Consider the following 27,228-nt stretch of genomic DNA (forward strand, 5'->3'; position numbering starts at 1 on the left):
GGCTGGGGAGGGCGGCTTTTTTTTTGTGTTGGGGGGGGGGGATCTATTCCTTGGGCTCTTATTTAAATTGCTGTTGATCCACTTGCTCCTTAGCAATGACAATGACTTGAAAATGATTTCCTTTTACTTCCCTCAAATACCTCCAATTGTTGAAGTTTCTTTTTTTCTTTATCGCCATGCTGATCTGAACTCCTTGCATCCTCCTCTGTCTACCTGGCATCTGGAAGGGAGAGATAAGTAAATATGGCATGCCAAGACTTAATAAGACACGCAGCTTTCAATTGGATTTACAATGCCTTTGTTACAGTAGTGTGGCCAAAATTACAAAAAAACTCTAAATAGCATTCTTCATTTGCTAATGCAGTTTCTGAGGATCTAAACCATCCAGGATGTGTAGTACCCAGATAATAGGTGCTTTAAATTCACATGGGCTGCCCATATCTTTTATTTTAGAGGGCTTAGGCTGCAAGATGGACTACAAAATTGCTAATTCAGAAAGACTTGCTGAAGATGAAATGCTCTCCTGAAATGTGATACTCGATTCCGTAGGTCATTTGCTGCAGTTCCCTTCCTGGTATTTTACCTTCCAAATATGAGAAGCAAAAGCCTTTCTGCAATTTCCAGTGTTGAATATTTGAGATGTCTAGAAAAAAAAAGATCCTCCTTCATTCTTTTTTCATCTTAGATGTGACAGCATCTGTTATTGCAACCTTAAACCCCAGCTGAGCAGGTGGTTGGTAGGCACTGGGTGTTAGTTGTTGTGTTAAAGCAATAGCTGTGTGTCTGTGCCTCGTCTGGCTGCCTTAGGTCCCTTCCAGGCTCGGAGGGGATGGGTGTGGGAGCAGCAAATCCCAAGTACGGAGGAATCTGAATCTGTTCTGGTTAAGGGAGTTTGCTGCTGTGTGCAATTCCTAAATCAAATTGTTTGCTTCCTGCTTCAACAATTATAAAAAATATCAAACGAGTTAAAAGCACCGAGGGGAAAAAAAGATCAGGACAGCAAGTGAGTGATAAGAGGCAGGGCTTTTATCAACTTGTCAATAAGAGAGCTGCTGGAGGTAATGGCTCCTGGCCCTACTGCAACAGTTTTACCACTGATTTCAGCGGGGGCAAGGCAATACTTCCAGCACAGCGGTGCCACACCGTATATCTGGAGATTGATCTGCTCAACCCCACAGTAAAATGATTTTGGTGGCTTGATTCGCCTTCCTACTGCTAAATGCCAGACAGCTCGGGGGGACTGTCTGGCTCTTTTCTGAACAAGCCAATGATTAGGAATAGCACACGAGTTTGCTCTGGTAGGGATGTCTGAGTCTGCCATTTGCAGCCCCTGATACCACCTGCCTCAGGTAGGCATGCTAACAAGGCACCAAGTCACTTATTCTAGAGACCTTACAAGAGGGACGTGATTAAGGCATCAACCATGCCAGAATATGCAGCAGAGAGAAAGCAAAGCTATCGCCCGCATCCCCTGAGGCTAGGATGAGATGTAAAGGGAAATTTGATATAAGACGCAGGAAGAGTTCTCTTTAAGCCTAGGGTAGGGCTGGAATAGGCTGCTGAGGGCAGGGGTGGAATTGTTAGTGCTTTTAAGTACTTGTCAAACATCTCCCAAGAATAGTTTGGGTATAGAGCCCAGCCAGTTCTGGGGTGGGGAGATGGATCAGATAGCTTTTTAAGGGGGTGTGTGTGTCCCTGGCCTTGTCCCTATAATGCTGTGGGAAGGGGCGGGAAGTACACACGTATCCTATGCTCACCTGACATTAAAACAATTATTGTGTCCAGCTTGTTAAGTATTTCACCAAAGACTGACTGTTGATCGTGCATGTGGTGAAGTCCTTTTGAAAATGTACCTAAGCATCCCCTGCCAAGCTTCAATGAGGTCGCTGCATTGCTGGGATTGAAGTTAGTGCTGTGGCACAACCGGCTTCTCAGTGGTGCCTTTAGTCGTCTGCAGTGGTGATTGAAGCAGGTTCTTGTTACTGCTGTAATCCCTTACGTGAAATTACTCTATTTTGGTGCCTCAGAATCAAAGTATCAGATAATTTTGTCTGGTTCTGCCAGCTTGCTGCGAAAGCAGGTGAATCAATGAGGTTGTTTCTTCTTTGCAAGTTAACAGCCCTGTCCAAGTATTGCTACTGGAATGAAAGGTCATTAAGGTAAAAAGTACTATTACATTATTGAATGCTACTGTTAGAGTCATAAAAAACAGCAGTTTTTCTTCTGCCATGGGGGCGGTACTAAATTCACTGTGCTGCAATTGTTTCTTTCCCCTCAGGATTACTTCCACCAGCTCACCTGCATCACAGAAAGGGAAAAGTTTATTGTGCCAATCCGAGCTATAGGTGCCCGAGCTATCCTGGACTTCCCTGACCAGCTGAACTTCTCTGTCTGTCCAGTCAAGTACAGCACCCAGAAAACTCTGCTGGTTCGCAACGTTGGTAATCGGGAGGCCCGCTACTGCATCAGCACTCAGAGGTAAAAGAGCTCATCTTTTTTGTGCAGAACACCGTTGTGTGATAATATAGTTGGTAAACAGTAACAAAAAGGAACCAGAGCATCTGAGCTGCTGCATTGCAGCCGTAGCTGGAAATGGGCAGGACGCGTGGGTTTTGCAGTTGCTTACAGTGTTTTAAGCGTGACGCAACCTTTGGTAAAACTCTGCAAGCTGCAGTGAAGTTTTATACTGCAACGGTGTCTGCAGCACAGCTTCTTGCAAGACCAATTCTGTTAGTTTGAAAGCGCAAATACAGGAAGGCAACTTGACTGCCCTCGGGCTGTATGGGATACTGCGTGGCAGATGACAGCTCTGGGAGCTCAGTTCAGGTAGATCAAATGCAGTGTTAGGAAATGGCCAGCTATGAGCTGGTGAAAGAGACATGTAAGAATTTATCAGCAGCTGTGTCTATATTAGCAAGTGCAATTGGAGACTGTAGATCAAAGCAATTGGTATTGAGACCCTGACAATAACGCTGTGTGGTCCAGGAACTTTGTTTTGCGGTAGGTTTGATCTGGTCCCTGGGACCAAATATTCTGAAGTAGAATGAGCTCTTAAGTGGAGATGAGCAGACACTGGCTTCAAAGCTGCACTACAGCCCCAAACCAGAATGCTAAGGAGGGCACAGGCAAAAGATGCAGCAAATATCTGGTGCACGGGTTGGGGACGTTTTCTTCTAGAGCTTTCTCTCTCCCAGATTTCCTGGAGAGTGCTAGAGTGTTAGTAGCTAGCTTGCAACCTCCTGATGGTAAGTACCTTCTGAAATGGTTACATACCACTGTCAGCCAAATACACCCGTTCTCTGGGGTCCACAAGCGCATGGTATTCCGGTGGTACCCTAATCAAGTGCCTGATGTGAATTGTATTGCGACAGCCTGTACTGCTCCTTTTGGTCTCAGAAGACAGTCACCGGTTTTCCACTTTGCTGAATTGGAGAGGGTAATGCCTTTTTGACACCGCATCTGCCGGGAAACCGGTTCAGTTGTCTGGTAATTAGTTGAGAGTTGCTTGGTCCCAGAGGTCTTGGTGTAGGAGCTGAGGTCAAGAATCCAGCAAAGACCTGCTGTCTGACTTGGTGCACCTGAGTTTTTGCACACAATTTCTTCCCCAGGAAAACAGGGCTCAAAAGAAGACTTTTTACTTTTCTCCTGTGAAACATGAGGGTCCAAGAGGAGCTTCCACCAAAGCCTGGCAAAGCTATTTAAGCAGGCTGCTGCTTTTCACTGTGGAAAATATGTAGGCAGGATCTTGTAAATCACTGTACAGTTTTCCTCTGGGATTTCCAGATCTAGTTGTCACCACCAAAATAAATACCCAGTAAAGTCTTTTTGCAATGTACTTGCCAACTATTCTATTGAGTGATACAGCATATGTTGAATCCTGCTTGATAGGGATTTTAAGGGTTTCTGAACTTCAGCAATTAAATATTTCAGTCCTGATTTGCAATAAAGAAATGGGAAGCATTACAAAAGTTTTATTTCAAACTACACAAAAAAAAGTAGAATTTTGAATAACTGGATTGCATGTGTACGGAGATCAAGAGCTGATATGATTTCCCTTGTCAGATGAGGGCATCTATCATCTCTTCCATTTCATTATGAACTTTTGAAAGCCAGTTTGAAATTTCAAACAGATGATTTCAATCTTTGAATATAAGCAGCATTTTATTCTAATTGTCGCCCCCACTTTCATTCAGATTTCTTTTTACATATTCTGAAGTTCCTGTGTTTCTGCTGTCTTTTTTTTCTTTAAGTGTTCAGCAAAATGTCATAATGAATTCTTCATTGGGAACTTTCTTAAAGGTTGAGTTCCTCTAATGCCTGTCTGTCTACCATCTGCCTATAGCTATATGCACAGATGTATAGGAAATAGGAGAAATTTGGGGAATATCTGAAATGGAATTGGGCTGATTTAGAAGATAAAATCATAGAATAACTTTGGTTGTTGGAAGGGATCTCTGGAGATCACCTGAGCAAACACCTTGATCAAATCAAGACCAGTGTCAAAGTTTGATCAGGTTTGCAAGTAACACAGCTTGCTGCTCTGGGCCTTTTTGTGTTGAGCTTTGAATGTCTTCAAGGTTCCCTTGCTTCTCTGGGTCCTTGTTCTAGTGTTCAACCACCCTCGTGGTGACAGGTTTTTTCCTAATATCTACTCAGATTTTCCATTACTGCAACTTGTGTTCATTTTCCCTTACCCTATTGCTGCACGTCTCAAAGAAGAGCCTGGCCCCATCTTCTCTACACCTTTCCTTTACATCGTTGTAGACAGCACTAAGATCACTCTTCATCTTTCCTTCTCAAGGCTGTACAAACCCATTTATCTCAGCATCTTCCTGCATGTCCTGTGCTCCAGGCCTTAAGGTCCTCTTCTGTAGAAACGTTTTCTATCTCATCAATGCCCAGCCTGTACTGCCAGGGTTTATTCCGTCCCCAATACAGGATTTTGCATTTTCCATCCCCGAACTGCGTGAAGTTTACATCAGCCAATTTCTCCAGCCTGTTGTGGTCCCTCTGAATAGCAGCCCAGCACTCCAGTCTGTTGACTACTCCCTCCAGTTTGATATCATCCACCAAATTTTGTGTGTTCCCTCCCGTTGACCAGGTCAGGATGTCCCCTTGCATCCCAAGACCTGAACAACCATGTTCTCCCTGTGTGACGAGGCCATGGCGTGCCAGGAGTGGTTATTCCAGCCAGTGCTGGGGACCATACTGTGTGACATCTCATCACTGCATTGCACCAGCTCTTTTCCTGCTGTCTGAGTGCCTCTGGACCCTCTACCATATCTGCCAACTTTCATATTAGTGACTGAGTCTCTTGATAGCAACAATCAATGGTTGGTTCCTTGCTGCCTGTGCTATGAGAAGTTGCTCAGACACCTACCACTGAGTTCCCAGGTGAGCCCTGTGGTTCTAGCAACCCCAGGAGAAAAGAATTGGCCTCCCAGCTGGTGTGACAAGTTGGCTTGAGAATCAGACCAATACACCGCTCCACAAGCTAGTAGATCATTAGCTGGCAATTGTCTTTGAACAAATATATTTACAGAGGCTTTCACAAGAGAGGCTTTTGTTGTCTAGAGGGGATTAATTTCCCTGTTGTAGAGGCTATAACAAAGGCTGTGTCATTGTGAACAACAGGGGTAGTGAAGATTTAGTTTAATGTCACTAATTCTTTTGAATGACTTCCATAATAACTTGATGATTAATTATTATCGCAGAACACTTAAAACTGTGCTTTGGAAATGAATGAGTTATATTTGCACTTTAAGCTCTCCAGGACAGGGAACGTGAGATGCAGTAATCACGAGTTATGGCATAGGTGCTAGGGGAAAGGCGTGCCAACCTTACGGACTGAAATTCAGGACTGTTTCAGTCTATTCTTACGTAGTGGAGAATTTAAGCAGCTTAAGTTGAATGTGTGCTTAATTTTTGCTGAGTAAGGATGCGATGTTGTGTTAAAGACAATCTTAATATCACATAATAGCTTTGTGTATTATGTACAAGCACACATGCATGCATTTGAGAGAGGGAGGAGGATTAGTGGAGTAGAAGGGATGAGAGATCTGTCTAAGTTTATAGACCCGTCAGCTGCCCTCTACGTCCTTTATTCTCTATCTGCACAATTGAAACTTCTGTCTTAGTTGCTGCAACTTTCGTTTTCTGGCCTGAGCAAACTCAGGCTCTTGCCCATTCACAAGTCAGCTGCAGATGCCACCATTTCCTAGCCCAATGTGCTGCTCATATCACTTTTCTTTGCCTCCTTTCTCTGGATTCCCTTCTCTATGGCATCAAGCGCAACCTATCTGCTTTCACCTTCAGTGCATTTTTCAGCCCATCTCCAATCCTAACCTTTCCTCTCAGTCAATACGGAGAGCTCAGCTCTTACATCTGGTCAGTTCACGATGATGTTACCTGCCTGTTACTCGTTTATCTAAAGACTTCGATGTTTTCTGTTGTGCGTTTCACCCCAGGGAAGAGCTCTTAAGTGAATCCATGGGGCCAATTCAGCATCCTTCTGCTGTTCCCTGTTCAGAGCCCTCCCTTGCCATGGTATCTACCAGAAAACATGGCCACATTTTGACCACTCTTTCATAAAGGAAAAAAACCACCAAAGCACTCCCTGCTATGCAGTCTGGCTTTCTGCCTGTCCTGCCTCTGCATGTCCATACCCAGCTCTTAACTGCATAGCTTGGTAATAAAGAATAATAATAGTATAAATATAGAAAGTCTCTTCCTGTCGTTCTCATTGTTAAGGTGGGATAATGAGTTTCTTCATGACATTCAGGGAGATAAATGTCATTCCAGTACACTTGAGTTGAAAATGGTGTCTGGAAGCAGATCTCGCTGCAGCGCTGCCTTTTCCTGACGTTACAGACATTGTGCTGTGCCATGCTACGGGGCTACAGAGGATCAGTCTGAGATAAGCACCTCTGTTTAGGAATGTCCCCACCAAGCTCTGAAAGCTCAGGAAATTATCCTACAAGGCACAGTGCTTGGAGCCCCCTTGCATCCCTCTCTGTAGTACCCATATGCTATATGGAGGCATGGGATTGGAGACATCATAGGGCGCAACGACCATCCAAGAATGTGAAAATAGAGCCCAGGTGCAGTGAAAGAGGGAGAGAGCGAGCTGTGAGATGCTGACTCTGCGCAAGATTTTTTCGGCACAGAGATGGAGTCTTGGATGCTTTGACCCAACAGACTGGATTCACTGGAATAGTTACACTGCTTGACCCTGGCTGCCATACCATTACTAAAAAGTAATATATGCTGAGATTAAATGATCTTTGGGTTTTTCCTGCAGTAGGTCTTAGTGCACAGATGAGGCAATTCAATCACCAGTAGATTTTACTGCCTTCCTTGGAGTTGGAGGTAGCTTTTAATGAAATCGATTCTCCCAAACTCAAAAGATTTTATAACGCAAATTAAGGCACCAGTAGGCCAAAGAAAGTTTGGTCGTAGAAGGTAAACATACAATGGGACTTGAGGAAGGGTATTGTAGCCTCCTTGCACGCTGCATTTGCTAAATGTATGGTTGCAGCAGAAAAGGCGGCATGGTGGTTTGAGAGCCCCAGTCACAGAACTGCCAGCTTTGTTCGCTTGTCAGTTGTGCTTCTAAATTATGTCAGGAGTATTTGGCCCTTGGTATCCTCGTGGGACATAACTTTTGTCCAGCTCTGTCAAGATGGGGAGCTGATGCCTGGTGAAAGTAAGCAAGATGTAAATGCCAAAATATATCATTATGAAACTGCTTACAAATCTAGTGTCGCTCTCTTTCTGAAGGGCAATAATAGGCAAGATGTCAGCAGGTACTGGTGGGAAGGCCTCTCCTAAATTGCTGTGGCTAGATGAGTTTATACAAGCTGGGGATTGCAAGGTACCATTGGGTGATCTGGACTTGTGAAAGTTTAGATGTTGTACAACAAAGCAAACATCCAAATGGACATAGTTAAAAAGCATGTCAGAAAAAACCAAGCTATTAAAAAAAACTCCAAACCTTATCTTTTCTGTCTTCCAGGAGCAGTGGTGATTCATTGAAAGGATAGATCTAACAGAACCAGAATTATCTTAAAGAACAGCTCACAATTAATGGATAAAAAGCCAAAGTTTAGCCTGCCACCTTCATCTCTTGGCAGTGCTTTTCATTTGGCTATTACAATGTGTCAGGGATGTCTCCTTAGCATCTCTTCTTATCTGTAGGCTGCAGGGAACAGCTTGGTGATGTTGACTGAAATTCTGAGGGGTTAAGTTTAACCGTGGAACTTGCATATCTGGGTCTTGGAGAACCAGGTCTATGTGAGGGATAACGAGCTCCTGCTACAGCAGTAACAGAGTTGTCTTGCGGGTACAGCATGGGGTGGGATGTAGGAGATGCAGTGTCTGATTTGTGCTCGGTTTCTCAGTACTGAGTCCTGGACTTGGTTGGATCCTCTTCTTCTGATAGTTTGAAAATGTGAAGGTATCTTCTTTCTCAGGCATCCCCTGAAGTCACCCTCAGGAGTGTTATTCCCATCCCAGCCATCCGAGGGCAGGAGTATGTAGACGAGCGAAGAAGTAGGAAGATGGTGGGATGGGAGGTAGTGCTGAAGTGTTGCCAGGAATCCCCCTCCTTAGCTAGCAGCTTTTCTGTTCTGGCAACATTTCTGGCATTTAAAAAAAAAAAAGGGTATGGGGGGGAAGAAAATTCTCTGCCTTTCCCACAGCAGGCCATGATCCCACCCAAGCACCAGCAGAGTCCTGCAGCAGTCCTGGCATAACCGTCAGTGCAGATGCAGGACCGTGCAGAGCAATCCAGTTCTGAGGCTGGTGGTGCCTTGTCTTTCCTTCTCTCTCTCAAAAGTCTCAAGTCCAGCACGTAAACATTGCAGGCCCAATGCTTCTCCATTAGAGTCAGCACCAATGTTCTCACTAGTTGTAATGGGAACAGGTCAGGGCCCTAATTGCAGCAATAACTCCTTAATGAGCAGAAACTCCAGCAATTTCATCAGCTGTCACTAGTGGCGTGAACAAAGTTCAGCTTGCGCATGGCTCCAGTTGTTCTCATTATTTTTGTGTGTGTATTGCATTCTCTAATCATGGTAAAACTCTGCAGAACGTGTTTTTAAGGTGACAAATTGACCACCGGCAAAGCACTAAACCCAGTAACTTTTGTTTTCTAAGTGGGGCTGTACAAGAGCCACGAAGCCCAGCTGCCGTTGTGCAGAAGCATGTTTCACCTGACTTGCCCCTGAGCATTAAAGCACCGAGTTTTGTGTCTATCAGCCAAGAGCTGTTTACCTGGCGACAAATCGTAATTGCTCATATTAAAACCAAAGTACACCAACACATTTTCATAATTATTTCCAACACATTGCACAGACTTTGTCTGGGGGCCCAAGCAAACAGTTACAGAGCTTGGATTACAACCCAGAGTCCTAGATTGCGTTGCTTGTGAACACAGAGAAAACCTCCTGTTAAACTCGCCTTGATACGCTCCTGTTAATGACACTTCATTTAGCTAGGGGTTTAATCGTTCAGGCTGTAAATGGGATACTCCTCTTGTGTCTTGCTTCCATGTCATGGTATTGCTCTAATCTGCATTTGCGCTCATTCAGATTTTTCTGATTGTTCCTTTTCTTCTTAGAGCAGCTTTCACTGAAATGCTGATAAATGTGCCCTTTCTTAGACTAAACCAGGATGTTTTCAAGGTAAAAAATGAATTCTGCAAATTAAACCATAATAATTCTCTGGTCTTCGAGAGAGACTTTTATTCTCCCTGTCTGATTTCTAGGCTATAATCTCATTGGAACAGGTATTGCCTTGACATTTGCATCTCTTGAGGTTTATAGGTGACAGGAAAAGACAGATTCCCGAGGAAGTCGGTGTCAAGTTGTGCATGCAAATAGCTTTTACCATCTCTGTGCTCTTCAAAAACCATTCTCTGGTTGTGTTGCTAGCAGTCGGACTCCTGAGCCTCACTGCAGAGAACTGGATACAGCGTATGGAGGAGACGAGGTCATTTTATACCATAGGCTTTTCTGAGGACCGGATCTCTTCAGAAGTGAGAGTCAATAGCTCTGTTTCTGATCCCGTATGTTGTGTTTTTCTTCTGCTGACTGTGGTTTGTTTGCTCCTTGCTTGCACAAGTGAGCTGAAGTGAACTAGACTGCCAAAGGAATATAGCCCCCAAATCTCCCACAATAGTCCTGATTTCTCTTTGTATTGCAGCCCTTTCTCTGTCGATCCCTCCATCGGGACTCTTGGGATTGGTGACACCATGCAAGTAACAGTGGAGTTTCACCCGCTGAAGGCTGGGGATCATTCCAGATCCCTGATAGTTCACTATGACACAGGTAAGTGCTGGGCACTGCATGGTGCACGCTCTCTGCATCCTTCAAAATGGAGCCTTTTCTAAGCAGAATAATGTTAAGCTTGCTTTGCAGACAACTTCTAAAACCTTTTCTTTCCAAACCTCTGCATGTTTTAGTGCTTAGAAGTGAGCAGATATGGGGCAAAGGCTGAATCTGTCCTTGTTGTCTATGTCCTGTGTGCTGGTCCGACCCTGGTGTCAGAAAGGTGGTCTCCACCCAGCACCCCCTGTGACAGTCGTCTACCATCATTCCCTGTTGTCCCAGCCACCTTAATTCCCCCTCTGGGTGTACCTCCCCTGTCCCAGCTTTACCTCAAAAGTGAAAAATAGTTGGTGATTAGGGGATTGTTAAAGTAGATCCCATCAAAGAGGAATGAGATTTTGGAATCCTGTTTTGCTGGGAGTTGCTGAGAGGGAGGAGGAGAAATACTGATTCTCCACTGCAGTGTGTGTATGCACGTGTGAAGTTTTACTCCTAGACCATGCTATGTTTGAAGTGTAACATGGGAAATGCATGTCTCTATCAGACTCTCTCCAACGCCCACTGCCTCTTACGCACCTCTGTCCCATATGTGCTTCTCCGTTGTCTTGCCACAGACCCTTTTTTCTGTGTTGCCCTCTACCCATCTACATCCCACGCTTCACAACGTCAGGACTCAAGTAGCCAGGACTTGAGGGCTCTTGGGGTTTGGCAGGAAGTGCTCGCTGCCTCCCGAGATAGGTGTAAAATTTGTAGTAGGGTATGAGAAACCAAGGTCAGGCCACAGAAACACCGTCAACTTTGTGAGTCACTTTAAGAGTAAGTGGGAAAAACTCAAGAAAAAGGTGCGACGTTAAAATGCTTCTGTCAGCTTTGGTTCAGCAGAGGTATCTTGTGATGCTGAACGAGACACTCTCAGTTGCATGAATGCATTTGGTGTGCATTTTCTCTTGCCTGAAAGAGAGGTTTGTTTTGTCCCTATTACTGGACTTCGGTCCTGGGAAGCGTGATGTCCTAATCTAGGTGCTACTGTGAGGCTTTAGCCCAGCAACGAATGTTTTAGTTGCCTTGAGTTCGCAGAAGTTGTAAAAATGCTCCTACATCTTCCAAATGCTCTTTGTAGCCTTATGAGTTATCACAGCTTTGTTTAATATTTGACAGTTAATGATGTATTCGCAGGGAATGGTTCATGCTCGCTCAGAGAAGCTCATGGGTTTGGAGCACACTGGTTCTTGAAAGAAACAGTGAAATTCCAGGTAGAGAGCCCAAAAAGTGCCTCATTTGTATGCATATAAAGAATCTATAGGATAAAATTCAGAGGGCTAGATCTTTCTCTGGGGTAAGAGTTCTCTGGGTTCTCTTGCGGCTGAGGGAACTGGGGTTGTTTAGCCTGGAGAAAAGGAGGCTGAGGGGAGACCTCATCACTCTCTACAACTCCCTGAAAGGAGGTTGTAGCGAGGTGGGGGTCGGTCTCTTCTCCCAAGTAACAAGCGATAGGATGAGAGGAAATGGCCTCAAGTTGCTCCAGGGGAGGTTTAGATTGGACGTGAGGAAAAATTTCTTTACTGAAAGAGTGGTTAAACATTGGACCAGGCTGCCCAGGGAAGTGGTGGAGTCCCCATCCCTGGAGGTATTTAAAAGACGAGTAGATGAGGCTCTTAGGGACATGGTTTAGTGGGCATGGTGGTGTTGGGTCTATGGTTGGACTCGATGATCTTAGAGGTCTTTTCCAACCTTAATGATTCTATGATTCTAAATCAGGGGTAACTACACTAGAGGTTGGGGCTGTGGGGTTTATCCTATGTGAATGAAAAGACCAAGAGAAGAATCAGGGCTGGGATCTTCATGGCTTGCTTTGAAAACCTGAGTCTTGTTCTTACGGGACTGAAACACCTGGTTCCTCCGTGGTTAATCTTTGCAAAAACGATTTGCATGGATAGGCCACAGGGATCAAACTATCTGCTGGCTCCGAGATGGATGACCTCCTCGGAACATGTGCAGCTACCTGGGAGATGAACCCAGGATTCATTCCTGCCTGTCAGTGCAACACTGCAGTTATTTTTAAATAAACCATGGATTGAGAAGGAGAGCAAGGGAATAATTAAGGGATTATCTCTCTAGCTTTGAAGCATACAAATAAGTAAAAGGCTGCTGAGATTAATTGCTAAAGTGAAACCAAAACATTTAATCAATCAGTCTTAAAAGCTGTTTATTGCAGGTGTAGTGCAGAGCACCAGACAATATTACCCAACCTCGCCTGGCAAGCCCTGGCTAATTTGTCCTGCACTAAGTCAGACTCCCTGTGACTTGCATACAAAAAGCAGCTGTGTTGCTCTTTCAGAGCCACCAACAGACTGTTTATTATGAAACAGAAGAGCTAAGAGCAAAATAGCAGTTTAGGATGTTGGGAGGCATTTTCCTTGCTTTACTGTGGATCTGTATTGACTGGCTCAGCTCACAAGTGGCAGTAGTTCTCAATAAATCACGCTGTTGTTCGTGTGACTTACACAGGATCAGGTGCATGTTGCATTGGTTTAATTTTTGCTGAAGTTGGGTCGAATCTGTCCCTAGCATTGCTTAAGCAAACATGGAGCTATTCAACGTGAATAAGTCACAATTTTCCCTTTGCCTGTTAATTGGTTGATTTTAAATTGTGCATCCTTTAGACTGTCCTGGCTAGGAATGTAGGTACTGTCCCCTGGATAGACAGTACATATATTGGTAGTCCTGTTGCTACAAACTTTACAGATGAGTGTGAAGAAAATGTCTTTGCTGCTAAAAGCACAATGAAAATTTGACCTTCAGCGCTTTGCATGTCCAAATGCCTCCATTTCGCCCCGTGCACCTGTGTCTGGGTGTGAAAAATCCCAGCCCGTCCTGAAATGAAGGTGACTTGGGATGTTCTGGGCTACTCATCATCCCTGTTCATCACCTTAACATGAGATGATGGTATCAGAAGGGGTTTCTGAAGCCTGCATGCCAAGCACACATACTGGTTTGGAAAGGGTTCTGCACTCAGGACTACTTGAAGGTCTGGTTGGCAGCTTGGCCCTTTGCAGGTGACTTTTAGCCCACCCCATGTGGATGTGGGAAAATAAATTTACGGAGTTAAGTCTAGTTTGAACCAGGTCAGTATTCATAAAGCTTAGATATTCTTTTAGCTCTCAAGCAATTCTCAAGAGAGATGCCCAGGCTGGTTGCCCTGAGTGCTGCTGTTTGTACATCGAACCCAGGTTGCTGCAGTCATAACGTTCTCTGCAAGCTGACGGTATAGCACAAGCTTGGCGTGGGAGGGTGAGCTTTACTCAGGGACACATGGCTAAGGAGGTTTGGGACAGCTTCCCAGACTTGTGCCGGAGGTGCAAAACAAACTCATCAGTCCCATAGCACCCAGAAACAATAACATCTACAGCAGATGCTCCGTGCAAGTAAAGGAGGCTACCAGAGACGGGAGGTGCTGGAGAGATGCTGGGAATTGTGGAAGGAGAATCGCTTCTCTGCTCAGAGCTCCCTAAATCCTGACTCTCATTAGGCTCCTGTCTCCAAGAAGTACCTACTATGGTATGATGGGTGGTCTTCAGGGTGTAAGACCAGATTCTGTGCTTGTATGTGGGTGCCTGCAGTGCCCATGGGACCCTGTGGCAAGGTGCTACAACATGTTTGTAGTCTAGGAGATCTGTTGTGCAGCGCTGAAAGTCCTCTGTACAGGTTTTTTTCCCATCAGTTGCTGCATCCCTTGGGATCCCTTTGTCAGCACAGGAAACTTCAGTAATTAGCAAAGCCTCAGTGAGCTTGTGCGTGGCTGACAGACACTATATATTGAGATGCTTTTATTGCTGTCAGTAATAAGAGTAATTACGCAGATCATTTTCCTTTGGTGGCTCTGTGAGACTGTAACGCAGAAGCAAAAGCCTGGGGGCAGGATCTCACCCTCTTTGAAGGGAGGGATCAGAGCCAGTACTCATATGTGAATTTTAGGAGATGGCATATCCAAGAAGAGCCGGCCCTTAGGCAGGAACGTCTAATCCATTACTGTCCTGTCTCCTGTTGGTGCAGAGCCCCAGAAAGCAGCTTTCCCAGAAGAAGAGGTAACATGTGGCTCAGGAATAGTTCTCAGTGGTTTTAGTCCCGCTGGAAGCCTCCAGCCTTGTGCTAAAAGCCTGCTGAAGAACCATCTGGGTATTTGGTAGATTAATACCCTGTTTTCCCTTGACTTCCTACACAACTTACGGGAGGGCTGACAGTTCCTGAGCAGGAGCTCTCCTAAAGGAAATATCAGCTTGTTTGCTGTGGATCACAGACCCAGGCTCAGAGCACCCTTTGTGGCTCTGCATACCCAGGGCAAGGAAGGGAGAGCTCAGCCTCAGCTCCTTGATTAATTACTTCAAGGGCAGGTAGAAGATGTGGCAGCATCTGCCTCCAGCTCCGTAGCTGTCAATCAGATTGAGCTTTCCTGCACTGGGTTAGTTACTGTCCCCATAGGAAGTGGATGAAGTAACGTCTCCCCTCCTGAGCCCTGGGGAGCAAAACCTGCTCTCTGCCAAATTCAGGCTATTCCTGTACAGGAGAGGAGAGCAGCTAAATATGTTTCTCCAGTGCAGCACACTAGGAGCACCGGAGAGCTATCATGACGTCTGGTTTGGGTTGACCGGTATTTGCCTGTGTGAACTGCCTCTATGGCTGCTAGCCGGATTGGTGTCTGGAGCGAGTGGGATTAGCAGATCTGTGATCTTCCCCTTCCTTTGAGCCAGCAGGAATGCTTGTAGGATAGATGTGATTTCCTTGGGGCAATGTAAGAAGCAAAAATAACAATTAAAAAATTTCCTGGGTAGATATCAAAGAACTGAATGGGAATTGTTCTTAGCGTGGCAGCAACACTCAGGGTTATAAGAGGGTATCAGAGGTGGATCTAGGTCTTCTACCCTACGTAGGATGCCCTGACCCACTGCCCTGAGATGCCTCTGTCCTTCTCGGTCTGCAGCAGCAGAAGCCTCTGGAGCCGAGAGTGATAACTGCCAGCTTGAGAAAACACTGACGTTTAATCTCAAATGGGGAAAATGAGACATGAGATCACTGGAAAAATTAAGGCATATTTAAAAACGACTAATTAGGGAGCTGACGTGGAGCTCTTTAGTCACCCATGGAATGACAGCGAGTTTGACGTGATGTATTAGAGCCATTTGGGTTTGGTGAGGACGATGGGTAACTACAGGACTGGGTGTGCTTGACTGGCAGCAGGAGAAGCAAAGCCTGTGCATCTTGGCCACGCTGATGATGAACTGCAGTAGAGGCTACATCGCATTGCAAATGGGTCAGGGGGAATTGTCAACTGTGTTAGTGACCGTTCAGCCCTTGCGTGGATCAGCACGGGGTTGCTGGCTGGGAATGTAAACGTGTCGGGATGCTGAATCCCTTTCTTCAGGTAAAATTGATGCTGGGTTTAGCTGAATTGGCTTACTTCCGTAAATGAGGCCACCCATGCAAGGGCTTGGTGGTGTGTTAGTGATGACTGTGTGCATGCAGGAAGCTCATTAAATCCCAGCCCTGGTGACTTACTGCTGTTTGAGGCTGAACAAGTGACTGTAGCATGGATGTGCCAGCACCTCTGAATATCTCAGCTACCCACAAAGATAAAGCATCTGAGAAAAGCACTGCCTTGCTGTGATACTCATCTGTGTTTTTGTGTAGACTTTGGAGAACACAACCACCTTTGCATAGCTCTGTTCTCTTTCCTTTAAGAACCCCCTTTCTACCAACGGTCTTGTCATCTGTCTTGCGAGGCTGGCATTGCAATCAGTGGCTTCCAGGAACTTGTTTGAAAATGAAATGAAAATCCTATTGATTTAGTCTCTAGATCGAGCCTTTTCTCTTCTCTTTCTTCTTCTTTGTAAATCCAGTGATGGATGTGGATAGGCAGCAGGGTTTAACTGAGGTTTAGCCCTTGTTGTGTTGCATTTTACATTCCTGAGATCACTCAAACAAGTTGCTGAGTGCTCTCAATTTGTACTGGCTTCAGCCAGAATGGAGGAGGCTCAATACTTGCCCGAGCAAACTCGCTACCTCGTTAGGTATTTATCTGAGTCATCCCTGTGTTGTGCAGGATACCAGGGTGGGAATACCAAAACCATTTTCTGGTTTTAACCTCAGTCTTGTGCGAGTGTTACAGGGGCTCTGGTGTCGCCGTGAGTGGTGTTAAGTTACTATTGAGCTAAATTCATGGCAACAGACCCTGAGCTTCTGATGACCACTGCTGCGTGCCATTGCTATTCAAGTCTGTAGTTCATCTCAATGCAATTCTGCATTCCTTCAACACCAGACAGATTTATAGTAGCTTCTTACAAGAGCAAAGAGTTGGGGAAATCTTCTGCTTCCTAATCAGCAGCCTATTTGACTCCAAAGCTTCCCTGTAGTGCACTAACTGATGCCATTTTTTTAGTTTGTGCTTAGTGCTGGCAGGTGGTTAGAAACTTATTTTATTCAGCGAGTTTATAAAGAGGATCTTGTTTCCCACGTTAACCTAACGTGTAAGCCAGACTCTGATGCTGTAGCTATTATAAGAGGTTTCTCTAGCTTTTCCTTGGACCGTAAGGCGTTTAAAAACTTTGCGAAGGGATTTTTCTTCGTGCTTGTCGCAGGTGGTGAGTGCAGGTTGTACTTTTATGTCCTCCTATGTCTGCTTCCGAGTGAGCGGAGGGAGGCATATATTGTAGGCAAAAAAGGTGTAAATAGGAGTTTGTGCAATTATATGTTGACTTTGCATATTAACAGTAGCAGCGCTGCAACACACCGCGGATTGGTAACTAACACTTTATACAACTGATTGGTTATAGGCTTTTATAGTCCAAATCAATTAGATTGAGTGAGTCTAACTGATCTCCAACGAGTTCGTTTGTGTCAAAACAGCTAATAAGTAACCACTGTTTCCTGTCGTTGTTCCCCTTTTCTAGAACTGCTTGCAATAATGATTTTTTTTATACTGTTTTAGATAAGGTTGTTCTACTCCTTGCAAACAGAGTATGGCCTTTGCCCCCCTCTCCAGGGCCTTGTGTTTCAAGACAGATGGTCCATCACTTTGAGGGTAGATGAAGGGGAATTAAGTTTGTGCTTCATTCGTACTTGAGGGTTTTTTGCACAGCTTTATAGCTCTGCAACTACATAACGCCCCTCCTAAAAAAAACCCTGCTAAAGCAACCCACGGCGTTGACTGCATGAGCACAGACTGGGGTCTGTGTGCTAGGAGGGTCGTTTGGAAGTTAAAAATCCCCTTTTGGCTGTTCTTTGTTCATACCCAGGTATGCACAGAACAAGACTTCCATGTGACGCCGCCTATCCCATTTTTAGCACATGAAAGATTTCTGGAAGAATATGGTTTTCATCTCTTTGCAGGTCATCCTTGACCACAGCTTGTCTACTCTATCATCAGTAGAAATCACTAATATGTTCTTAAGTGTCATTAACTCTGGATGCGTTTCAGGGCAGAACGGACCGTTCACTAGCCTCCTTTCCTTGTGGATCAATCAGCATCTGCCGAGAAGCAGAAGAGCAGCTTGAAGGGTGATTGATTTATTAAGTGATATATTGGGCATGTCTTTGCCAGTCAATCAGAATGAAAGTTCCTGCACTGTTTTCCCCGTGGGCCAAAAGCAATGTTTCAGCCAGTCAGGTACCCCAGCGTATCATTACTGTAGTAGCAATAATGATTAAAAATAGCCCGTGGCATCCTGGATATGCGGCAGCGCTGTCTTTCATCATCCGACGGTTTCATTGTCCTTTTCAATACGTTCTGCGAGGCTCCTTCACGCTGGGCAGAACAAAGCCTCCGTGCCGGCTCCCAGATATTCCTGTGCCGGCGTATTTCATCCTATAACAAGGCAAACAGATCTTCCTAAGCACGGTGCAGAGAAGGTAACGGGGAATACTTTGGGTGCTCCATTACAGATGGATGCACAACGAGGAGCTGATTTGATTGACAATGAGATGACTTTTAATGTGCAAGAGAGCCATCTGAAGAGCCTGCAGCCTGTTCTGTAGACCACTGCTGGCTGGTTGTTGCTTTCCACCTCCCTGTTCATCCCCATCTGTTGTCTTACGGTTCCTTGCAATGTCTTTGGGGTCGAGACCCTCTCCTTGCGGTGTGCTGCATGGGCTCAGTGGGTGCTTTGCTGAGGCCTGGGCAGTGCCAAGGACTTCTGGCCATTAACAGCAATAACAGTGGCAACAGTAATGATTAGGATGCTCCAAGCTTTGTTGTAGCCTGGGAATGATTCTTTAGAAACACCCGTGTTAGCAGCAGCAGTTATTTAGTGGTGAGGTTTATAAACAAGCTGCTCTTAGGGCTGGAGTAAATAACACGATGATTTAAGTGTCTGAAGGTAGCTTGTGAACACTGCCTCGGAGAAACACTTAAAAATGACTGTCGCTGCTCTGCGTTTTGCTCTAGTGCTGGAAATACAAGCGTGGGGGCTGACAGATGGCCTTTCTCAGGCCGGCGGAGACCAGTGCACCTTGTAGGTGATGCCACTAGCTTCCTGACAGCCAAACAGCTCAGGGCAATGCTCCTGACTCTGATCTAGTGGTAGCTCTGCGGGAGACGCAGCAAAAAGCATATGGTGGGGAGGGCTGGATCCAGCTGTAGGTGACTTCTCTAGCTTTCCAGAGATCACTTAGCCTGGTGAAGTGACTCGCTTCTCCGGTGGTGAAGTGGTAATAGCAGTCCTTTGCATGCTGTTTGAAAAACAAGAATATGCCGGCAGCGGTGAGGCAGTTGGCTGTGATATAGCAGGAGCAAAAGAATTACTTATTGCAGATTGGTATGGAGGTACAATAACACCCTTCTGAGTGAAGAGCTCTACTTTCATCGCTTGCTTGTATTTTCAGTGAAAAAGCAGCAGGACCTGTCTCTCTTCAGCTGCGTTCATAGAAGAGATGAGAGCAAGGCACAGTCTTCTGACAAATGAAATTAAACTTGCTTTCCATGCTACCCAAATACTCCAAATTTGACTGTCATGCGCTCCTAAAAAGATTTAAAATCCAAATTCAGCAAAGAGGGAGTGACAGGGATAAAGGAAGAATATGTCTCAGTGAAGACGAGGTGCAGCAGGGTGCTGTTTTGTTTCTATTCAGTCTAATCAATCTGCCTACCAGCTTCCTAATGTTTAGAGCAGTAATCAATGAAGGAAAGTGCTAGCTGGTGAATACTAGGAAAGCGTTCTTCATAAAACCTGAAATTTGTTTTGAAATCTTGCTCGAGGGTTTGCTCATCCATTCATTGAGCTATACTTTCAGGCTAAATAAAATTTGTCTTTCTATTTAAGAACAATTTGTACTGCTCTGAAAACTATTCCCTCTTGCACCAGGATGATCATGTAGTGCTAGAAGAATTCAGAAAGATGTTTTAGCTCTTCTGTAAATTCCCTCTTTTTCTTTTTTTTTCCTGCACAACAGGCCCCACAGAGGATGACCCAATGCTAGATTTCTTACTTCAAGATACTGAAAAGTTATGATGTGCCAAGATACCTGTGTCCATAGTCATGCAGATGGATGCTGGAATAAAATACAGCGGTGTTTCTGCTGTGTCAAAGAGCATCGTTCAGGAGTGCACAACCCAAAGCATCTGCTCTACTGCTGTATAAAAAAAAAGAAGCTAGCTTTTAGTCTAGCTTTTAATTTCAAGTTCAGGCATTGCTTCGTTTGGGTTGCAGAGTGAGAGCTGTGTCCTGCCGTCTGTAGGAAATGTATCAAAAGCATGTACGAATGCGAGAATTGACAGCCTGTAATAAGATCGTGTTGTGTAAATAATGATAGGGCAGATACATCTAAAGTCAGTAAACGTGCTTTCATGGCAGCAAAGCATCCCAAACTACACGCCATGGACATTACCCCGTCAAGTGCAATGCCTAATGCTACATCGCTGTTACAGTACAGAGATTTATTTTTTTTAAACTTATGTATTAAACAACCCAAGAGTCTTAAATGAAATGTCACATCTAATTTGGCACCCAAGACATGAAGTCTGCAGCTGCCCTTGGCCAACCCTGACAGCTCTGCTCTCCGTGTCAGTTCATCTGCCTGGCAGACAGATCTGCGGCTTCCTCCTGACTCGCTGGCATCTGTGCATGCTCTACTGTACCGAGCGATTTCTGGGTTTATACATTCAGCACGATGCCAAATACTTCTCATTGTGGTAGAAGGTGCTCTGGCAAACCCTCCAGCCTTCAAAAGAGTCCTCGGTGCTTGCAGCCAGGAGCATAAGGGTGGCTGCGTCCCCAGCTCCTGTCCAGGAGAGCAGCAATAGGGGATGTTTAGCAAAGCATGTACAAACAGGCAGTGCATATGCTTTTTCTCCCCCGTGGGCTCTGCAGTTAGCAGTTTTCTGTGCTGGAGGCTTTATTCTCATCGTTTTTTAATAGCTTCTGACGGTTTTTATCCTCCAAGAATTTGTCCAGTTGCTCTCTGGATTTATAGCTGTTAGCCTCTACAACCTCCTATGGCAGCATGTTCCAAAGGAAGGAATATTCCCTGGAAAAGTACTACTACTTTTGTGTAATTTCTGACTAATAACATTATTTCAGGCCCTCGGGTTCCTGTTTTATGACAAATCATGACAAATTTTTCCTTATTCACATTTCCCAGGCCATTCATGCTTTTACAAACCTCTCCCATTTATCTCCCATATGATTTCTAGGTTGAGGAATCCTATTCAGTCTTCATATAGAAGCTGCTCCATACTTCTAATTGTATTTTCTGCCCGTCTCTGTTTAATTTCAAATGCTTCAGCTTGTTTTTTGAGATCAGAACTATACCCAATATTTCAAGACCCACGTGGCCATGGGTTTCGACAGTGAGATGATGATAGCTTTCATGGTGTTTATTTTGTAGTAGTTTGTCGTCTTGATCATTGTAGAGCATGAGCTCGTGTTTCCATAAACCCAAGTTGTGCACGCTCGAAGCACTGTGCGTGTTTCCCATCTTGGGTCCTGGCTCCTCTGCTTGCCAATGTATGCCGAGGATTCAGTGGAGGGGAAAGGTAATGCTTATAAAGCGTACCCGCCTCTGTAACTCTTCTGAACTTCAATTATTTTTATATGCTTAATTGTCCATTATAAGAAGGAGATTGTCCAGTCATTGGAAACGTTGCTGTTTTTCTCGCAATCTAACTCATCTCTGGCCACAAATCCCTACCCCTCCAGACTCCCTTAAGAGCAAAGAAATTGAGGGTTATACAGGCATAAAGGCTGAATTCTCCATGTGTGGAGATGAATGAATGACTGTAGAGATCTGCTGTTTTAAGGGTGAGTCTTGCTTCATTCCCCAGCCCCCTTCCCAGAACGAATGTGATTCTGCTGTGTTGCCTGGCTTAGGATTTAAGGAGTCCATCCAGCACACATCCAGCTCTCTAGTTGTGTTGTTGCATGGTAGCCTTTTAGAGGCAGGTCCATCCACTGGCTGCCTTGCTGTAACCTGTGCAGTGAGGAGAAGGCTCTGCCTTTGCAGAGGGATGCTCTCCAGGATATGGCCGGGTTGCTGCACTTGTCGGTTGGGGCTGGCTCTGAGGCTTTAAGCGCCACTCCATAGAAACGCCGTTTCTAGAGAGCGTGTCTGACGTTCGCTGTTTGCATCTCACCTGGGAAACACTCGCCCACAACAGGAAGAGTGGGCTTGGTACTGAAGTTTGAGCTCGGTTGACTCCCAGGAGTTACTTGGTTGGGAAGAATGAAGGTTTGAAAGCTCTGGAAATGAGGGAGCCTTTGGTGGGAGTCTGTTCTGGAGGGTGCAATGCTGGCAGGTGCTCCAGCAAGACTCCAATCGTTAATCAGTTGATGTGCACAGCCAGGGGCTCTCTCCTCTTCAGCTCGGTCTGAGGTGGAAAGCAAAGATGTCCTCGCTCTGGTAGTTGAATAGCTTGGGAATACTCAGTGTAGACTTGCATGCTCAGGCATAGGCAACAGGATGCAGGCTGAAAAAATGGGCTTGCAGGACTATAGTAGGCAGGTTGGTGTGGGCCATGCCCCACCAGTCTCATATTGACTTGTCTTCACAAACCCCCAGCAAGTGAGGGCACTGCTTCTACAACACAGTGAAGTTCTCTTCTGCATCCCATCCTGCCGTGGGCTGTCACTTCACTTGTTCCTCTGAACCTTCCTTTTCTGCCCGCATGCCTCCTGGCATCTTTGCTTGTCAGCAGCAAGGGATCAGGAGAGACACAACGCTGGTGGTGTGCCTGCAGGAGACCCTGGGCAAGCTGTGACTGAGGTGGGACTCCTCAGAGTCGCCTGAATGACTTCGATGCAGAATTCCCTTTGACCTGAGTGGGATGGCAACCCAAAGGCCACCTGGGCACATCTGAAAAACCTCACTGTAAATACTGTCACCTTGGGGATGAAGCTCTACAAACACACCCAGAAATAAGGTGCTTAAGGTGGTGTCCAGGACATCCTCATGCTGTGCACACACAGCTATCAGGGTGTGATAAATGTACTGATCCGTGGAACTGCTAATGCAGCTAAAAGCTGTAACGCTTTCTTCTGTTACCTGTGGTTTGCTCTGTTCCTTGTACTTCCATCAGCAAGTGAGCTGAGCAAAGACTCCCCTTTGCTTTGTTCCAGGTGAAGATATTCACACAAGCCTTTACGGAGCAGCTGTAGATGTCAACATCAGGCTAGACAGGAACTCCTTGACAGTTGAGAAGACTTACCTCACGCTGTCAAACCACAGATCCGTGGTCATCCACAATCGAAGTGAAATCATAGCCCACTACCAGTGGAAGGCTTTTGTTACTCAGGAAGAGGAGGATCAGCAGAAGCTGAGGTTCGTTTGAAAGATTCATTTCAGTAAGATACACTGCCCAAGGGTGAAACTAACGTATGGCCTCAGAGGGATCTTGGTGCTTTTGAATGCTTTAGGACAAGTAAACCACCCACAGTGTCAGGGCATGTGTCACTGAGCTTCAGGGTAATGGAGCTCAGCACTTCCCATTCCAGTGCCACCCATACTCCAGCTGAGGATGATGTTCTGGGGAGGAAAGGTCGATTGCAATGACGGGATAGCAAATTCGTGTTTTGTGGGAGCACAAACCACTGAGGTCCAGAGATCCCGGGGCTACACAGGGTCCATGAGGCTGAGGAAAGTGTCAGCACTCGTTGCCTGGGACTTAATGCAGGTAATGTAACTATTATGATAGTCACTGCAGTTTCTTCCACTCCAGCTTTGATAAGATGGCAGGCTCCTCTTCCAGCAATGTGCAGGGTAGAACGCTTCATCAGCCCAGAAAGTTGAGGCCACCCTGCTGTAGGGTGTTGAATTGCCTTGCACTGTCCTGGTTTCCAGCACAACAAGGTATTTCTGCCGTTCCTTAGAGGCTGGGGAGAGTTTGGAGGTGGAGGGTTCTGCAGGGAAGGTAGGGCAGCACAGGACCTGGAGGTGCGTTTGGGCTTCAGCAACCTGTGTCTTCATGGTGGTGAGAGATGGGGCAGAGGATCTTCAAAGGGTGTCTGGTGAAGCTTTGAAATTCCCGTTTCAGGCAGCAGCACTTAGAGCCCGGAGGGGGAGAATTGGAAATTACACTTAAAAGCTTAGGTGATTTAGGGAATCCTTGTGTGACTTTTCAGACTTGGATGGATGTAGGTATATAGTAGTTAGTCCAAACCCATAGCTGATCAGGAAACTGCCTTAAACTGGAGCACTTTTTAAGGGCTTATGAGCAAATAAAGTTCAACGTAATTAGGTCAGAAATGCCTTGAAGGCCAAAACTAGTTTTCCACCGCTCTCTATTTTTAATTATACAGTGTATGACTTCTGTGCAAGCTCAGTGTGTTAAAAGAAAATCTCATGACCTTCTCTTGGTACTTCCCTGGACCATTCCTTTACCATCTCTTCCCACCTGCCTGTCTCAGACTGGACCCTGAGTGAGCCTCTTTCCCCTCAGAAGCAACCAGGTTTCCCTGCAGTAGACTTCAACCTGATTTTTTTCCAATTACATTTGATCTCGTGCCAGTTTGTGTCCTAGACACCGATCAGGACGTTTTGTTCTTCCTTACTTGCAAACTTAGGGATGGTTATAGCTCCAAGGCCGCTGTCCTGCTGTCAGAGAAGCTTTTGAGGTCTTGGAGCAGGGAGGAATTTTTCATGGGAGAAGGCAATGAAAGGACCCTGCACTGGGATGTGACCCAAAAAGACCTGAATTGTTGGAAGGTCTGTCCAGGGGTTTGCTCTGTCTCCTTCCTGCAGGATTTTCTGGGATGTAATGGTGGAATTATTGTCTGTTGATGGAGGTTGAGTTGAGGGTTGCTCATCTCAGTGGCTGGAAGCCCCCCTACCACACAGCATTGTAGGTCAGCCATGGAGAAAGATTTCCTATTGCGCTCCATGGGGAGCTAGCCTAAGCAAGTATTTTTGGCGCTGGTGAGACAGCATTTGCCCGAGGCTCTGTCTGTGTGCAGCTAGTAACGTCCATGACTGTATTTCCTTTCTAATTGTATTTGAATTCGGCTGGGTGGTGATCGCTATCCTGTTTAATACTACATTGCCTCGATTTGCTGCATATGGAGCCTTCTGCTCATCCCCCCCGAGTTGTCACCTGCTGGTTCTTCATGGCCAGGGGACTGGAGTGTGAAGGGGGGACAGCAATATGCCAGCTAGGAAGCAAGTGCTCTGTAGCAGTGCTCCCTTCTCGTCTCTTGGTTGTGATCTTTAAACACTAGAATGATTTCTGCTACAACTACCAAGTAAAGGAGAGATTAACTGTGTCAAAGCTCTGCAGAGAAGGCCAAAAAGGAAAAAGATAAGGTGGTTCAAGGTTAGGCTTAAGGGTTTGGATTCAGAGGTGCTGGTCCCGACTTCTTTATTGGGTGATGCTAGACAAAGTCCCTTCCTCTCTCAGGGCCTCTGTTTTCATGCATATAAACCCATTAATTTCACTGAGGTGACATGATGCCTGAATTTATTAGTTTGCTTTTAAAGCGCTCTGGGATCCTCTGGCAGAAGGCAGTATAGAGAACAGAGAGCAGATATTGTTTGCTTATCCCTGCAGGTCCAAAAGGGAAGAAAAAAGAGTGATGCTAGTAACCTGCAGCTGACACCCAGCTGCTTCTCCCCTTCCCAGTGAAGCGCCGCAGTGGGTGCTCCTTGATCTTTATCTGCCTTCCACGAGCAGCTCTATGGTAGGAAAAGCCATTTGAGGTTGTTGGTGGGGTCTCCATCAGTTGTGGCGGTGGCTTTGAGCCAGGTTGCTCTCCTGAGGGGCCGCTAGCTTTCAGAAAACCTCTTCTTAGCTTATAAGCATGGAGTAAAACTACCTGCCATGCCAGCGAACAACAAGTGATAATCTGGGACCCCGTGGCTCGGGGTCAGCCCCTTGCTGAGCTGCTGCTGTTCCTCCCCGAGCGCGCTGCTGCCCCTGCACTTAAACAACAGTCTCTGCAAATATGTTCCATATTAAATTATCTGCTTGGTTTGTCTCTCCCCATGGCTGCAGGCTGTGTCGCAGGCTGCAGAGGCAGGAAGAGGACGAGATGGATTATTTTCTCAAGGAGTGCACGGTGGACCCCACTCTCCGAGAACGCCTTTCCCTTCTCTCCCGCACCTTCCAGAACCAGAGGGCAAAGGTGCAAGGAGACTCCATGCTTTTCTCTGATGATATCTTCACCATTGAGCCTGTGGTAAGTGATAGCTGAGAACCTCCTCCTCCTCCTCCTCCGCTTCCTCCCTGAATTGAGGTCACTTGGCAGATCCCGGCGTCAGCCGGCTTGATGTGTAAAGAGAGAAAACATCAGCTTTCTAGTGAGGCTGGGAGAGCTTGTTGCAAAAAGCATTTCTGAACTGCAGGCTCCTGACAGGCAGCGAGAGCCTGCCTAAAGCTGAGCTACTGCAAGGGCTATAAATAAGTGTCCTTACAGTGTTCAGAGGTGTCGATTATTATATGTAAAGGCACAGCTTACACATACCGTAGGGGGGTTAACAAAGGATATTGGAGCACTGTCAGTTCACATATTGACCTGAAGAATGAAATGGTGCTCTGTGGAAAGGAGGCCAAATTCAGCCCAAGTTTAATCATGGAAATATCAGTCTCTTCATATAACCTGGACTTATACCACATCTGAATCTCCCTTCCAGTGTCACCTGTCAGCCTGGACACAAGACTGGCAGGTTTAAATGGGCTTTTTGAGTTGTATTGCACATAGGTACAGAAATTTTTTTGCTTTTCTGGTTACACAAGCAAAACCCCATGTCCTTCAATCAACCAGAGCTCTGATTCTGAGTATTTGTATCGTCTGAGACGAAGAATGCCTGCTGTCTGAGCAGTGCAAAATCCCTTCTCATCTTGGAGTAAACCCTAGAATAAGCCCAACCTCTTCTTTTTTGTAAAATAGGTGAAACTAGTATTTTTTTTTTTTCCAAGGAAGGGGATCATGTTCTCTTCTTGGTTACTCCTATAGCCCATATAAGGCTGAGAGCCACCAATGTCAGCACAACTGCAGTTTCACACTACTGTAGCTGACAGCAGCATGGTGTGACCAAGAGATTGTGTCAGAGCAGTAGGAATATTGTAGAGAGTGGGAGCTGATCAGCTGAGCATTAAGAGCATCCTGCCGTGCATTAGAGCTGAGTTTGGAGTGTGTGCCAGGGCCCCTGCTTCGTTACGGTTGGACTATGTCTCCACAACTAGCTTAACCCGCCCTTGAGCTCCTGAAGTGCATTAAGGTGAGGTCCAGAACTCTGGCTGCCCACAGTACTGAGTCCTGATACTCCACGTAACGATGTACAGACATGAAGTGTAGCCTGTCCTCAAGTCTTGAGTGGAAACCTTTCCTAAATGGCTGTTAATGTTCCACTGTTTGCTCCAGGACCCAATATAAGTGGGCTACTACATGAGTCTCTCCCCTTCTGTCTTGGCCAGCATTATCAA

General features: G+C 45.8%; 1 protein-coding gene across 1 annotated transcript in view; it reads left to right on the plus strand.

Moving 5' to 3' along the window:
• The window catches only part of LOC103908410 (hydrocephalus-inducing protein homolog), a 78,063-nt gene that overhangs the window by 13,501 nt on the left and 37,334 nt on the right, over nucleotides 1–27,228 (plus strand). The window contains exons 5-8 of the mRNA XM_009290790.1: nucleotides 2,279–2,478; nucleotides 10,204–10,328; nucleotides 22,931–23,132; nucleotides 25,798–25,981. Of these exons, the coding sequence (XP_009289065.1) occupies nucleotides 2,279–2,478; nucleotides 10,204–10,328; nucleotides 22,931–23,132; nucleotides 25,798–25,981 (711 nt within the window). The remainder of the gene's footprint in view (nucleotides 1–2,278; nucleotides 2,479–10,203; nucleotides 10,329–22,930; nucleotides 23,133–25,797; nucleotides 25,982–27,228) is intronic.

Source organism: Aptenodytes forsteri, unplaced genomic scaffold (assembly GCF_000699145.1).
Source record: "Aptenodytes forsteri isolate BGI_AS27 unplaced genomic scaffold, ASM69914v1 Scaffold14, whole genome shotgun sequence".
Classification (NCBI taxonomy): Eukaryota; Metazoa; Chordata; class Aves; order Sphenisciformes; family Spheniscidae; genus Aptenodytes; species Aptenodytes forsteri.